This window comes from Hylaeus volcanicus, chromosome 7 (genome assembly GCF_026283585.1).
Source record: "Hylaeus volcanicus isolate JK05 chromosome 7, UHH_iyHylVolc1.0_haploid, whole genome shotgun sequence".
Lineage (NCBI taxonomy): Eukaryota > Metazoa > Arthropoda > Insecta > Hymenoptera > Colletidae > Hylaeus > Hylaeus volcanicus.
Genome location: NC_071982.1, coordinates 7,792,042 through 7,808,291, shown reverse-complemented (window position 1 = coordinate 7,808,291; position 16,250 = coordinate 7,792,042). Strand labels below are relative to the sequence as shown.

The 16,250-nt window shown below is 39.8% G+C and overlaps 1 protein-coding gene across 7 annotated transcripts in view; it reads left to right on the top strand.

Annotated features, from left to right (window-relative positions):
* The window catches only part of LOC128880496 (spondin-1), a 28,858-nt gene that overhangs the window by 1,428 nt on the left and 11,180 nt on the right, over nucleotides 1-16,250 (top strand). For all 7 annotated transcript variants that reach the window (XR_008457834.1, XM_054130659.1, XM_054130658.1 and 4 more), the window contains exon 2: nucleotides 7,359-7,560. Coding sequence is in view for 6 of the 7 variants with exons in the window: in XM_054130659.1 (XP_053986634.1) it covers nucleotides 7,359-7,560 (202 nt within the window). In the remaining variant the exon portion in view is untranslated. The remainder of the gene's footprint in view (nucleotides 1-7,358; nucleotides 7,561-16,250) is intronic.

The following is a 16,250-nucleotide window of genomic DNA, read 5'->3' as shown; positions in this document are numbered from 1 at the left end:
ATAAAGTAACCGTAATGCAGGCAAATTAGTTGTTTACTAACACGAAGTAGCGAATTTAAAACTAATCGTGCTTCAAGTAACCTGCTGTACGATCTACGATTTTTTAATTTCTTCCAATTTTGAATTTCAAATTTCGACAATCGTGAATCTAATATATATATATACATAATTTTTTAATTAAGATAAAGTAACCGTAATGCAGGCAAATTAGTTGTTTACTAACACGATGTAGCGAATTTGAAACTAATCGTGCTTCAAGTAACCTGCTGTACGATCTACGATTTTTTAATTTCTTCCAATTTTGAATTTCAAGTTTCGATAATCGTGAATCTGGTTAGAGCAGAGATGGGCAATCCGCTCCGTTCCATTTTGGTTAATAGAATATAGCGCCCTTAATTTCGCTTCGTTTTCAATTAACAGACGCTGTAGATCACTCATTAAACGTTTTCGTAGTCAACAATTATTCCGTCTGTTTGAATGAATGATAATCCGCTTTTGATGAGTCCTGAGGTAAATATTCGAGAACTAGGTGAAAAGAAAAATATTATATCATTAAAAATAATAGAATGAAGTTCGTAAACCTATCTCATCGAATTATGAAAATATCTACTTGCTCGATGATCATGACTTAGAACGATCATGACCTTGTACGAAAGGTCGTGAGTGCAGCAAAGATGCGAACCGACAGCGAGCCCTGACAGCGATAAACAATGATCTTTTGAACTTTCTGCAATATTTGTTTAGAATGAAATAGTCGAAACAATTTACGTCTAGCAATAATTTCACCGAACCGTGGACTATAGAAAAGTAACGTTTCCGTTCCTAACGTAAATTCCGTTTCGCTGAATATAGAAACACTAACGCGACGATAGACGATGGCGGAAGTGACGTTGACCGGTTTCCAATCAAGCCGCGGCAAATTAGAATCGGAGCCTTTCAGATCGAAACAAAAGCCGGCCGTCGGAATAGATTTTCATTGAAACCCTCTTGGCGATGTTTTTAGGAAAAATTGCTACTATTCGGAAGCCCGAGAGCCCTCATCCGCGACTTATTGACAGTCGGATGACGTATCGACGTTCCACGAAATCTGTCGCTGATAATTTCAACCCGCTAGACTCGATCCTCCAGGACTCTCTTCCTCTCCCATTTCCTTCCTCCTTTTCTCCTTTTTCTTTTTTCATCTCGATCCGTTCGCGTTACTTAGGCTACGGTCACGTGGTAGGGGTAATTTGCGTCTGAAGCCATCGCTTTGATGGGGTACAAAGTAGAGCGCAATCTCGGACTAAAAGTCGCGTTCGGATGCGGCGCCATTCTTACCCCGGGTCCACACTGCGCGAACGCGAAACAAGAACATACCCTAAAAACATTCGCAAGGGTGTTCTTACTGTCGCTAACATGCCGGCGAACATCTGCGATGTTCGTACTCCTGTGAAACTGATGTTATTTCGTGGATTCGGGCGATCCGCATCCCCTCCATGGTTGGAAATGCTCGAAAGCAAACGACCGTTTACGACCACCCCGACGGCAGATACTCCAAAGGGATAATATGCGTGACCGTAGTTAATATTAGTTGCTTAATATTCATCCAAGTTTTTATGCTTTTTTTGTTGTACCTTGATGAAAATATATGCAGTACATTGGCGAGATTTTTCTGATAAAAATGATATCAAACACGACGCAATTCAGACAATTTTGAATTTCGCTTATGATAAGTAATAGATTTTGTTACAGCCTATATATATTACACATACTATTCTTCAAGAAATGTTCGTTGACCTTTTTTTCAGACAGCATGCTGGCCTATTAATATTTTTTAAGATACCATTTTACGTCCCTTGTCAGCTTCACGTCTTAAAAAAGTTAGCTTTGTAAACCTGATGCCCGACTTTTCAAACATTCATTTGTTTATGGAAAATAATAGCATTTCGTTTGTACTTGATTGAACCATCAATAGTTTCGTTTGTACCTTCATCAATTAATAAATAAAAAAAATAAAAAAAAAATCACCCAGCATCCGACATTGAGATTTTTGTAATCTGTTTTTTCACATCGTTTATACTTCGCTAGTTTAAATTTTACAGCCAATTGTTGTACGCGTAAAAAAGGAGTAAATTAATTTTCAAAATTTTTTTAATCTGTTCTTCCTCTGTGCCTGTAACTTGAATTTTGAAAACAATGCGGTCTCATTCCCTTACGTTTCCACTTCAAAATGAGTTCTTCAGAAATACCCAGAATTGATGAGCGACGAACTCTCCCCTTACGCGTATAAACAATTGCTTATAAATCATAAACTATCGAGGTACAAACGAAACGAAAAGCGATACAAACGGGTACAAACGATTCCAAAGAATAGGGAAAAAACAGATTTCAAAAGTTTCGATGTCGGGTGCTTGTCATTTTTTTTATTTTTTTTTATTTATTAATTGATGAAGGTACAAACGAAACTATCGACGGTACAATCAAGTACAAACGAAATGCTATTATTTTCCATAAGAAAAAATGAATTTTTGAAAAGTCGGGTATCAGGTTCACATAGCTACAAAAGTTACCTAGTTTTTCCATAGGCCCTAATTATCTCCTGGCTAGAATTTTACAATCTGTTTCCTATTTTCGAACAGACTTTCTAATCGGTTACTGGCTCACAAAATCAAGTATTAATATTATAAAAATATTGCATAGTGTAAACGAAACTTAAAGTTGTCTGAATTGCGTCGTGTTTGGTGCCATTTTTATCAGGAAAATCTCGCCAATATATTGCATATACTTTCATCAAGATACAACAAAAAATATACAAACTTGGATGAGTAATAAGAAAATAATGTTAACTTCGGTCACGCATATTATCCCTTTGGAGTATGTACCTACCTGCGGCTGGTCATAAAGACCAGCCTCACGGTTGGAAAGAATAGCAATATCCAAGCTCCGAGGGTTCGAAAAGGGACAAGAACGAGGAAAAAGGCGATGTTTTTCCCCGAACGTGTTCGCCGGATCCACCACCTCGTGGATCGCTGCATTTGGTTCGCGAACACAGTTTTCGCCTAACCCAGCTACTTTTACGACTTTACGCCTATTAGGAAGGTCATTTCTTAGCGAACTCTGCTATTTCACCACACTATGGCGAAAATCGGTGAATAACAGGGTTAGCTACCATGTTCACGAACGATGTACGCGAACCAGTATTCGCGCAGTGTGGACCCGGGGTTACACGACGAGGTAAACACTGGGACGATGGGAAAATCACGGTCGTGGATCACAGTGGGGTATTGTCTGAATTCCTGTTGGCGGTTCGGAGTCGAATGCAACGAAAATGGCAGAACGCCAATTCGTGCGGACTATCTTTTACCTCTACTCGCAGCTTCTTCGATCAATATATTCAAAGACGAGGGACTCTTACGGCTAGCTAGCTTATTATTCACCCATGCTAATGCCCGATCAAGCAAGTTGCGCGAAATTACTTGATAATGGAATATTTAGGTAGCGGGGAATGTTCGCTGGAACTGGCTTGGGAGATTATTAACTTAGCCAGCACGAGCTGGCTGCCCCTGTTGCTATATAAACACGTTATTCGAGGAATTTTTATAATAAAATCATGCATAGTGTAATGTAGGAGTCTGAACGAAAAATAAGGCACGGAGATTCGAATCCACGGTCCTCGGACCAACACAACTCGGACGTTATGATTCGTGTTCTCGTTTCACTCCTTATTGTCGGATATAGACCTTCAATTATGGGTCGTTGTATTCGCTTTGAAACGCTCTATCAGAATGCGTATAAGAAACTACATGATTTTATTTAGAAGACAGAGTCCATCTTCATATATCTTCTACGCATACATTGATAAAAAAGTTATTCACACTACGTTATATGGACCTCGAAAACGAACGACTCTTGTTCTACGCTCTTTTTTCTATCGCTAAAAGTTAGCGGATTATTCAGCTGGTCTATTTTAAATGTCTCACACTGCATGATCCTATAGACGCATAGGGACGTAAACACGTTTATCTAGTGTTCCGGGCGAATGCAATCGATGAACACCGAGGAAAACTGTCGTATTTTGTGTTATTATAGAGTTTGAGTACGCTAGTCAACGTTTAGCAATGGGTTTAGATGGAAATTGCATCGCTGGACGGACAAAAAGATGAATATCTAGTGTTCCAACTAAAGAAGTCGATGGACATATGAAGAAAACTACGAAAACAAGTTATAAGGAAATAATATTACCAATGAAATTTAACAATTCAAAATTACAATTTTGAAAATACGTTATGATAAGCATTACTTAAAATTATAAGAGTTAAATTTAACAAATAATAAAGTAGAATGTATATTCTATAGATTCGATCAAAAAGTTTCAGGGTTACTTTGCCCTCCAGTGACGTCACACAGATGATTTTATCTTTGCTTCAAAGCATTTACCTGAAGTCGTGTCTATAAGTATATATATATATGGTCGAAGAGCAGGACCAAGACGAAACGTTCCCTTCCTTTTCTCCCTTCTCTCCCTTCAAAAAACCGCCACCCACAGTTTTTTAAGGAGTCGTGCGTAAAACTTCTGCCTGCGAGTTGCGGTCAAGTTAAGAGCACCGTTGCGTTTTCACCCGCGAGGATGTTCATTTAGTTCCGCGTGTCGTCGGTTCATTTCCCAGCGCAAGTTCAAAAGTCACGTCGGCGTGAGGAACGATGAAATATGAGGCTCACGGGTTTCAATTAATTCTCGGATCGACGTTTTGTTGGGAATTGTTTCGAACCGGCGCGGTAAGTAAGAATGGCGCGTCACTGGCAGGATTAGGATCGGAAACCGATTGACCCAATTTATCCATGAACACTCGCGACAGATGGTGGCAGACGGCGAGCTTTTGTTTCACGCGAACAGAGGGGATTTCGTTTCTTTGGCTCGGCAGTTGCGAAGGAGATACGAGGAAACAAAGTTCCTTCGTACAGATTTCTTTTCAGGATGTAGCACGAAGAGTTTCGCGAAACCGTTGTCGCTACGTGGATTCTTTCCGCGTTAGACGGATTCGCCGCGATCGCCATGGTCAAGATCTTCATCGAGGCGAACGTCGATGATACGATAAGCCAGCTGGCATTGTGTAAGAGAAAATCGCGTTATCGGTCGATTCAACGAGCGACGTAAGTCCACCCAGCGGCGAAAGTGTTCCGTCGTTGCCACTGGAAATTTTCTATGCGCTCGTTCTCGTTGTATTTTTTGTAGAAACGTTGTAAAACGTTTTAAAAGCGGGACGACTAACGCAAATATTTACGCTGGACGACGACTGGAATACGTTGTGCAACGCTGTGTATCCGCCCATTGAACGCCGACGTGATTTATATTTTATATTTTACGCCCGTCGCTTTTATGTAACGCATTGTGCAACAACAAATTTTCAACGGATAACGAACCGCCTCGAAACACGAAATGTCGCTTTGCCGGATGCCGCGGCTATTAAATTAGAATTGCGAATATTCGGGTGTAAAGCACGTGAATTCCAGGGGGGACGAAGCGTTGCCAACACGTGCGACGAAACGTGTGTTCGTACTACTTTGCGCGCCTATACGTGCACGTTAACCACTCGGTGCGTCGTCTTGGCAAGCTAGGTCGCGACATAGCGCAACCGAACGATTGCATGCGCTTTCTCCATACACCTTGGCGTGCAACACTTTGCAACAGAATCGTTGATTAAGGGGAGAGTAAAATTCAAAGTAAAGTAACTTCAAGTAATATTCAAAACTTTGACATCTTTTTTTTTTTTGTTTAGAAAATTAGTTCACCATCTGGAGAATGTGCTCCGACCATTTCAGCTAAAACCTCGAAGTCTAAGTGTACCTACAGAGCCATTAAAGTGATGCGCTCCGAACGGTACACGAAGGACTATTTTTAGATTCGGGAACTTTAAACACATTTTTCTCAAAACATAAAATTTCGCGTGCCGTGCAATGTAGCTTAGAGATCTGTCAGCCGATTGCTATGAAACTTGGCACAAAATATCCCTTAAGCTATTCTCCTTTCCATCAACCTAATGGTTTTTTATTTCAAATAATTAGAGCGATCTGTGCGTTGCACGGTGCATTTTCGAGAAGCCAACTTCAAACAGCTGCTGTTCGTTCGTTTATGAATATTTTTACATAAACAAAATTATATAGATTATCTAGATGCTAGAAAATAACAAGTAATTGGTTGTAAATAATTCGCGAAAAACCGGTTGTTTACTTGACACTCCCCCGTTAAGCGTCGACTTTCGACACCGCAAACTTTTTCGATTATCGAGAACCATCGCGAAGTCGAGAGAAAAAAGGTAGCTACACCCCTGTGGAAAATAGTAAGGGAAACCTCCATAATATTCGGGTCCCGAGCTGGCTTTAATATGGAATCCATAATATGATTCTCCCGGATACATCCCTAAAAGATCCTGACAAGGCGATTACAGGTTTCCATTTTAAAATGTAATCAGGGCTGGACAGGTGAATCATTGTAGGACCCGGTGAGGTTTAAACAAGGTACTCAATGATTTCCACAATAATTTTAAACAAGGACTCGATGGGTTAACCACTATGGGAACCAGTGTGGTACAGTCGGAGTATGGAGAAACCGTTAAAATGATATTTAATAGGGCCTTAACGAATTGCGAGGACCTGAAAACGTTTACTCAGGGTATTGATCATAGAAATCAATGATAATGTTTATGTTGGAAAACGAATAACAATCACACCTCTTGAGGGGCATGGGGGGGTGGGTTATACCTCTTGAGGGGTCCAGTACATATCGAGTAAAAGTATCAATAAAAAGAGAAACGTTCATCGTTTGCCCGAAAAAAATGATTAAAAATACACCCTCGTACCGCGCGCGCACTGTCATATTTGTAAATATAAATATTCCACGTCAACTACCTTACGTAATAAATTGTTAGATAAACATTTATAATAATAATTGATTATATCTTCGTGAGTCATTTATCAGAATTCCTATTTTTTATTTAAATGTTTCTGATTTACATGCAATGAGGGTGTGTCCAGGGCTATTGTAAGGGTGTTTCAGGGGCCCGATAGGGCTATAATCGGGATTAAAACGGGAAATAATAAGGCCCTGAGAAACCATCCTTGAATGGGCCCGTTTAAAAAAGCGCGACAATCCCTTATGCCGCCTTACGGGAACTGAACGGGCTTCCTAAATAGGCCCCGAAATGAATTCGGGACAATTAACTTGGACCTTTACGAATCCCTAACAAAATTTCCACACCGGTACAGCTACCTTTCGATCGCGATCGCGAGGTTAGGCTTCGCCAGTGGTGGAAGCCTCGATGAGGGAGGACGAATGGAGAAGTCGACGGTTTAATGGGAACCTTGCGCTTCCTTTTTTACAGGGGCTGAAATGCTTAAGGGTCGTCCGCAGCTTTTTGTTACTGTTGGCGGCGATAACGAGCGCAAGTGCGTCAAAATGCACCAGACTCATAGACGGGACGACAATGCCGCGTTCCAATGCAAACGGGAAGTACCATCTCTCCGTCACGCTGTTCAATCGAACGGAAATGGTGTTCTCGTACATGCCCAACACCAGATACACTGGTAAGTACGGTTCGATGACGTTTCTAATATCTCTCGCCCTCTAAAATCCAGGGACCTTCCTTCCGAGAAGCCTCGAGGCTGCGAAGCACCCGTTTCCAAACGTTTTGGACGACTTTGATAATTACAGTGAGTCGTATTAACCATTTGCACTCGAGACCAAAAGAAACAAATTTCTGGTATCTACCAGAGATGCTTTCTTGGCATTCTATTAGGTTGTCCCGAAAGTTTCTTTCGCGTGTTGCAATCGATTATTTGATGTGGTCGTGTTTATATGAATAGACAATCAAATTTCAGAGATATTCATGGTGTAACAGTAATGGAGCAAAATGAATCGTGCACAATTCACTAACGTACCATAAAACATAAACTATTGTGCATGTATTACTTATCGATATAGCGAAAGAAACTCTCGGAACAACCTAATACATTCTACGTTCTGTATTGCCACGAATGCTAAGCTTCGATTGACTTTGAAGATTTTATTGATACTTCTACTTCCAAAGAAATTAAACCTAAAGAAACATTATTGCTGGCAGATGTGCTACGTGAAACCTAGTGGTGACTGATACTCACCTCTCCAGTGCAAAGGGTTAAGACAATTAAAAGGTTAAGATAATTACAGTGAGTCGTATTATCCATTTGCACTCGAGACCAAAAGAAACAAATTTCTGGTATCTACCAGAGATGCTTTCTTGGCATTCTATTAGGTTGTCTCGAAAGTTTCTTTCGCGTGTTGCAATCAATTATTTGATGTGGTCGTGTTTATATGAATAGACAATCAAATTTCAGAGATATTCATGGTGTAACAGTAATGGAGCAAAATGAATCGTGCACCATTCACTAACGTACCATAAAACATAAACTATTGTGCATGTATTACTTATCAATATAGCGAAAGAAACTTTCGGAACAACCTAATACATTCTACGTTCTGTATTGCCACGAATGCTAAGCTTCGATTGACTTTGAAGATTTTATTGATACTTCTACTTCCAAAGAAATTAAACCTAAAGAAACATTATTGCTGGCAGATTTGCTACGTGAAACCTAGCGGTGACTGATACTCACCTCTCCAGTGCAAAGGGTTAAGACTATGCCGTCCGCCAGAGATGGGCAGAACCCTAGGCTTCGAATAAATCTGAAGATTGCCGATATGTTTGTCTCGTTTCCTCTTTTGAACATTTTCCAAAGAAGGAAACGAAACAAACGCATCGGGAAACTTGAGATTTATTCGAGGCATAGGGTTTTGCTCATCTCTGCACAGTGGTGCCACCGAACCATAGCGCCATCGGCATAGTGTTAATATTCGGACACTATAGTACTTTATTCGTTATTACAATGTATACATAACCATAATTCAGTTTATACATTTTTTTTTTTTTTTGTTGCTTTGAAATGTAAATTTTATTTATTGTAGTACCCGCGCCTCCCAAACCAAAGAATACGGAGTCAAACGAGAACTCGAAACGTAAGGTCCAGGATTGGTCGTGTAGGTAAAGCGGCCGACTGTGGATACGAGAATCGTGGTTTCGAATCTCCGGTGCCTTACTTTTCGTTTAAACTCTTACGTTATTTACCATATCGAATATGTAACGTAACAAACTGTAGAATGTAGAATGTATACTGGATAATTGTATTATTCCTGAAAATTGAATTATGATTAGATCTGCGTAACAATGATAAATAAAGTGCTATACCGTCCGAATATTAATACGAGTCACCGTAATTCTCGATGAGCCATTATCTCGAAGCGATTTATCTTCATAGTCCTAAATGCACGTATCGATACTCCGTCAACGAGAAGAACGAACTTGCCCGTGATTTGACGGAAGCGAACACGACACTGGACGTTAACGAACTTTGTTCTGAAAAGTTGGGAGAGAACTTGAGCCGCGCCAGTGAAACTTTTAATTCTCTCCGCGTCTACTTTGAATAGTTAAATGGGCTCGCAGTCGAGTCTGCAAATTGCTTGTTTACCGCGCTGTTTCCGACCGTTGATCAATCATCGGGAATCTTTTCAACCTTTCGAGAAGCGTTTAAACCATTCGTAGCATATTACTTTCCGACGATCGGTTTCGAGGGATATACCGGTCTAGGCGAATAAACGAGGCAGAGAAACTATCGGCGCAATCCAAACACGGGAATCCATTCACCGTATCCAGGATTCATTCCACTCGTGTCCAAGGGTTCGCCGTCGATTTACAGTCGATCGATCTCTTTTCGGTCCCGTGCCCCTTTCGCGATCGATCGCCAGCCTCGACCACGTTCTCCATCCGACTCTCCGTCTACGCAGTTATTGAAAGGCAATTCGTATCGACACTTTATCGAAACTTTATAATAGAATTAAATTCCGAAAAATCCGAATGCAATGAATCGTCATAAATCGCCACCAAAAGGAACACGAACCGAAATTGCTAAGTTTGATAATTAATTTTGAGAGTATCGCAAAAGGAATAGGATTTCTTTTTACAGGGTTTATTTCACACATATTGAAGTACAAATAAAAATTGTTGCGTGCATAATTTTAGTACAAAATGGCAGCGACAAGGCGAGTCTCCGAAATAGACTTTTCTTAAACGCCTTCATGGGAGGACGGTCTTCTGGTTGTGTATTACATTTGGAACAGGAAGCCAACAAATTTTATAATACAGTAAATTAGTTATAATACTTTGTAAGTACAAGTATAGTATTATAGTACAGTATAATACTCAGCCACCACAATGTACATATTGCTGTTGAAGGAACCTACGTAGAAACATAAGGAAGTCTATTTGTACTTTTATTAGACTTAACCGAGAACTAACCGAGACTTAACCGAAAACTAACCGAGACTTAACCGAGAACTTTATGATACAGTAATACTTTGTAATACTTAACCGAGAATTTTATAATACGTTATAATACTTATAATACATTATAAGTATAAGTATAGTATTATAGTACAGTATAATACTTTATAATACAGCATTATTTACTTGTCAGCCACCACAATGTACATATTTCTGTTGAAGGAACCTACGTAGAAACATAAGGAAATCTATTTGTACTTTTATTAGACTTAACCGGGAACTAACCGGGAACTAACCGAGCCTTCTCGGTTACTTCTCGGTTAGTTCCCGGTTAGTTCCCGGTTAGTTCTCGGTTAAGTCTAATAAAGGTACAAATAGATTTCTTTATTTTTCTACGCAAATTTCTTTCAAATTTCTTTCGAATTTCTTTCAAATTCCCAGCAAGTTTCTAAATTCTATTTAGATTTAAAATGAGAAAATTCACTTGAAAATTAAAGCGAACTCAAAGTTACAAAATTTTGATATCGTTTTTAATCAAATTGGGATGGTCAATCGTTTTTTTTTTTTAAACGTTTACGATATCAGTTTTGATAGCATATCAAATTTTCAGCAAGTTCCTAAATCTCATTTTAAAATTGCTAAAGTTTCACATCGTATTCCAGCAAATTGAAATGGTCAATCATTGTTCTGAAATTGTTTAATAATATCAGTTTTGATAACGTAGCAAGTTCCTAAATTACATTTCGACGTAAATTGGAAAAATTCACGTGAAAATCTGTACGTTCCATGAGGATCCGCGTCAAAATTACCAAATTTTTACACAATTGTTCCTAAAACCAGGATGATAAATTTAAATCGAAATAGGCTCGTACGATTAATATTTAATCAAAGAACAATCCAGCGTTCGTTAAAGTCCTTTGTTAACTAAATCCACGGAACGACCACCTTAAGCCCTTTCGTGGCGAACATCAGACACGTTATAGCGGGAATGAACCGTAAGCGAGTCGGATCTACGACGATCTACGGCCACTAACGCACGCAAATTCGAAGAGTCGGTGAATCAATGCGTTACGTAACCCTGGCCACGCGCCAGGCGCCAAACTCTGCGTGGATGCAGTTCAACGTATGCTCCGAGTGCAACGACGAAGAACACGATGAAATCACGGGCAGACAATAGACAACCCAACCGAGGACAATGAATTCCTGATGACGAATCGCTTTCAGGGTGTTTCTCGCGGACATTGCCAGGGATTCACCCGGAGATCCATCGAGCCTCCAGACCCTGTAACCGCCCCGATTAGTAAAATGGCGTTGCATCGACCTTAAAAAAAAGTGAAAACACAAAATCAAGCCAATCAAGAAATTTGTTGAAATTAAACGACAGGTTTGATGTTTCCAAATAAACGATTCATTATGAATATCTACATAAATAGACTTGCCACGTGCATACAGCAACATTCAACTGCGAAAAAAACGAAAGAAAAATGATTTTTAATTAAAAAGAAAAATGCTCGTCTGCCTTGAAACCGTGCACCGCAGAAAATCCGAATTTTAACACGAAGACGTATACAGCATCTTGAAAAATTTGCGTCGAAAAAATTTGCGTCGCGTAGACCGTAAAAAGTGAAAATACAAAATGAAGCCGACGGTCATTTTATTTGAAACTGCATCTCATCTGGCGCGAACACCGACAAGGGAACTTTTAATCTTCCTTTGTCGCGTGAAAGTAGTTGCAATGCGGCGAAATGAGACAATAGATGGGGGACAATAGAGAATGCGGTTTACGATCATCCCTCAAACCCAGAAAGAGTAATGAATGGGCGAGGGATGGGTCGCAAACAGAATTCAGCATTCGCGCCGCTGTAATTGAAAGCCTCTATTCTTCAGATTTCGTTCTTATCTCTGAGCTGCTCTAAAATCCGTGACAAACTGTTCCCTTCTCTTTGGAATGAAAGAGGAATCGTCTAGTCTAGTTTCCAATTTCGGTAGATTGCGTTCTTGGGGACGATATACAGTGTGTTTCGTAAGTATTCGTAACCTCTATCGAAGAAAATTGTCTGAATTAAATGACAGGTTTCCAAATAAACGTTTCATTATAAACATGCACATAAATAAACTTCACGCAGCAACGTTAAATTGCGAAAAAATGTAGAAAAGAAATTATTTTCTGTTGGCGTATACGACCGACAAAAATCAATCGAAACCTGAGTAAAAAAATTCTATAGAATTCAAACGCTTTGTTTTGTATATTTTTTCGTAAAGTTCATTCAAAACAATTTGAAAAAAAGCCCGTTTAATTCGGTCAATTTTTAGCAGAGTTGTAACTATTTGAAAAAAAGAAAACGACGGTTCTTTTTAAAAATTCATAACTTATTCTGTGGTCACTACAAAAATCTGCAAAAATTCACATAAATGTATTCGGTAGGGTACTGTAATATAAAAAAAATGTCAGCCAAATGAAAAATGGTCGGGATTAACAGTGACCGAAATGATTTGGCATGCCCCATGTTTATAATAAAAAATTTATTTGGAAACATCAAACCGAGAAATTAATTTAGACAGACGTCTCCAATAGACATACAAGGAACACTTATGGGATTGACTGTATATTTGTAAATAGTAGTTGATAGAGTACCATGTACCGGATAAAAACAATTGGAAGACACGAACAACAGCTCGCTCGTAACGCAATTATCCCAGGAAAATCGAATAACACCCAGCTGCACTGCAACAGGGCTCGAGTAAATTTGATAAACGGTTAATTGGCAAGAAATGATCGCTCCTTTGCAATTTATGACCACCTAGAACCATCGTCGGCTGCAATTCGGCCCTCTGGGCGATTTTAACTTCGGAACAAAAGTAAAAGCGAAATTTAAAATTAAATTCGCCGTAGCCTGCAAGTTGTATCGCGCAAATTTGCTGCAGTTTGTTCTTTTCGCGGGCGAAAAAAAACCGAGAATAAAGGAAATCCTCGTTCGAATTTTTCCGCCGCATAGCCGTAGCAAAAAAGCAAATGGAATTCTCGTAGAGCACGCGAAAAGAAGGAAAACGTAGTCGCAAAAAAATTGGACGGTGCACGTCAGAACGAAAAAATCGTAGAAAAATAAGGGACACTGAGCCCGGATGGGTAAAACGAGAAAGAAAGGCAGGATAATAAAATAAAAGGAAAGGGAAAAGAGCTCGCATTATCCGGAATTCGATTAAACCTGCTCGCGCAGACAACAAATCTCCGTGATTTACGTTCCAAGGGCTTCTAAAGACGTAAACGGAGAGGCGATCAAGCAGCGTGACAACTAAATTTACGAGACACTGCACCGAGTGCAAGCTTTATCGAATCGATTCTCAGCTCGGACGGATTCGATATCTACTTTTTAACAAATAACCTCGTTCGTTCTTCCTCCAACGACGGTAATATACAGGATCTACCAAAAACGTTTCGCACGCCACTTTTTAGATTATTTAGCTGGCACGTGAAAAAGTTTCAGAACGCTCGGAGTCCTGGAACATGCTTAAATAATTAAAAAGAAACAAAAATCCGATCCGTTGCGCCCCGTGCAGTGGGCCGAAGGAGAATGAGACAATGGTCAGACACACTACGCGCATCCTATGGCTGAAGGAGAATGAGACAATGGTCAGACGCGCTACGCGCATCGTTACAGCTATGGATACGGCAGGAACTGCATATTTTCACTGCAACAGTCTGATATGTAGCTTATAAAAAAAAATGAATTCAATATGTTGACCTTTACGTGACATTTAGTTCGTTTCATTAGCCAGTTTTGTTTCTTTTTAATTGTTTACAACTAAGTTACAATCCATCGAGCGACGCACAGCGCGTGTTTGTAAACAATGTCTAGATATCGTTTCAGAAATAATAAACAGAACTCTTTCAAGGAAAATCTTATGATATCAATTACAAAATTGTTGAAACTGTTTGCCTCCCTGTCGCATGCATAGCTGTAACGATACGCGTAGCGTGTCTGACCATTATCTCATTCTCCTTCAGCCGCACGATACGCGTAGTGCGTCTGACCATTGTCTCACTCTCCTTCAGTCCACTGCACCGTCTCGCTGCACGCATGGGATTTTTCTTTCTTTTTAATTATTTAACCATATTCCGGGACTCCGACCGTTCTGAAACTTTTACACGTGTCAGCTAAATAACCGATCATCATTCCTGATTCTTTTGACAGGTGTCACTCGCGGGGTTGTTTGCAATGACCACTCGCGAAACATAAATTATTTATTCTTTACCCTTAATAAGTAAAATAATACCCTGAACAAAATATATGAGATGCAGTTCATAAGCGCGAATATTTTCGTCTTTGCAGAATTTAAATATGCGAAATAGTAACCGAGATAAAGAATAATAAAGTTAACCGTGGGGGTAACGGTCTGAAACTCTGCGGGATGATGTCTCAGGTCAAAAGCCTTCAAGGCACATAATAGCAATGAAAATTGAGACGGAGGCCGATTATCCGTATCCTGCTAGACCCATTTTATCAGTACTTAGTGAGCTACATATTCGCGTGTACTTAAATCTGAAAAATACATTTTATTTAAAAAAGTAGAGGTCACCTTGACACTTTTTAAATAACACCACATATTTTACCTACACATTTATACCTGACTATCGCACTACCGGAAATACCTAAAAAGCTTCATCGAAACATTTTTGGTGGACCCTGTATACTCCGACAGAACTTTATTTCATCTTTTACCTATCAATATTAAAACGGTTTTATGATTCGTCTGTTACACGTTTCGTTCGGAGTTAATCGTAAAGTGTTCCGGAGCCGTTCCCTTAAAATTATCGAAGATATCAATTTCACTCGTGCTAAACTTATTTTGGTGCGCAGTAGCAAACTCGTCGACCGTTTCTTTCCCTTCGTTTTTGTTCGCCGGCGTGGGAAACGCGATACCCCGACGAAGGTTTTAGTTAACTCTACCCGTCTGTGCCCCCCTCCCTTTTTTCCAGTTAATTCTTCTAATTCAGGGTTATGGGAATGATCGTGGGAGGTCACGAGTCACTGTTTACTGACGCAACTCTGACTTGCAATGGATGCTAGACATGGACGCGCGTGCAGGTCCAGATTTATTTTATTCTGTTTCTTTTTTATCGCGAATCATGGCCAAAAAATAGGAAAATTTCTGGTAGGATTTAACATTACAATTGTACCGTTGAAACCTACGTAATCAAACATCCATCGAGGTATTCATATTTGTAACTCCATCGAAATTCACGAATTTCATTTAAATTCGTTTTCAGTGATGCTCCGCTTTCGGAATTAAGTATAATAGCTTTTTAATGAAAAGAACTGTCACCCATGTATGGGTGACGTGGCGATCAACGTGTTGCACGGTGATTTTCACCACGAACCACTTTTTTCATTGGTTTATCTTTGCTATTATTTATTCGAGTATTCGCTACAGAGGGAAGGGAAACATCGTGAATGTATACATACATTTTTATTTTATTTTTTATATGGACGCGTTTGTTAAATATCGATCTCGGCTGAATGAGCAGAGAATGAAATTCGATATCGCATGAAAAATATTTGTCACGGGCGTTTAAGTGGAAGCTGAAATATTCGTGGTAGACGCAGTTTGCGAAGACCCGTAATACTGGAAGCCATAAATGCTCCAAACATCTGCGTGTTACGACCCTGGTACACGCCCACGAGTCAAACTAATATCGACCAGAAGAGATGGAACGTTTCTTCTATCTACACAGTGTCTACAGGGTCGTTTAAATTAACACGTTCACACAGCATGTACCATCGGTGGATCGCATTAATATGCCCCATCGGGCGGCGTGTGCCACCGGTGGCTCACGTTCAGCGTGTTATCAGACGGCGTGTGCCGCCGCGCCGCCCCATGGCGAGAAACAAAAATAGTAGC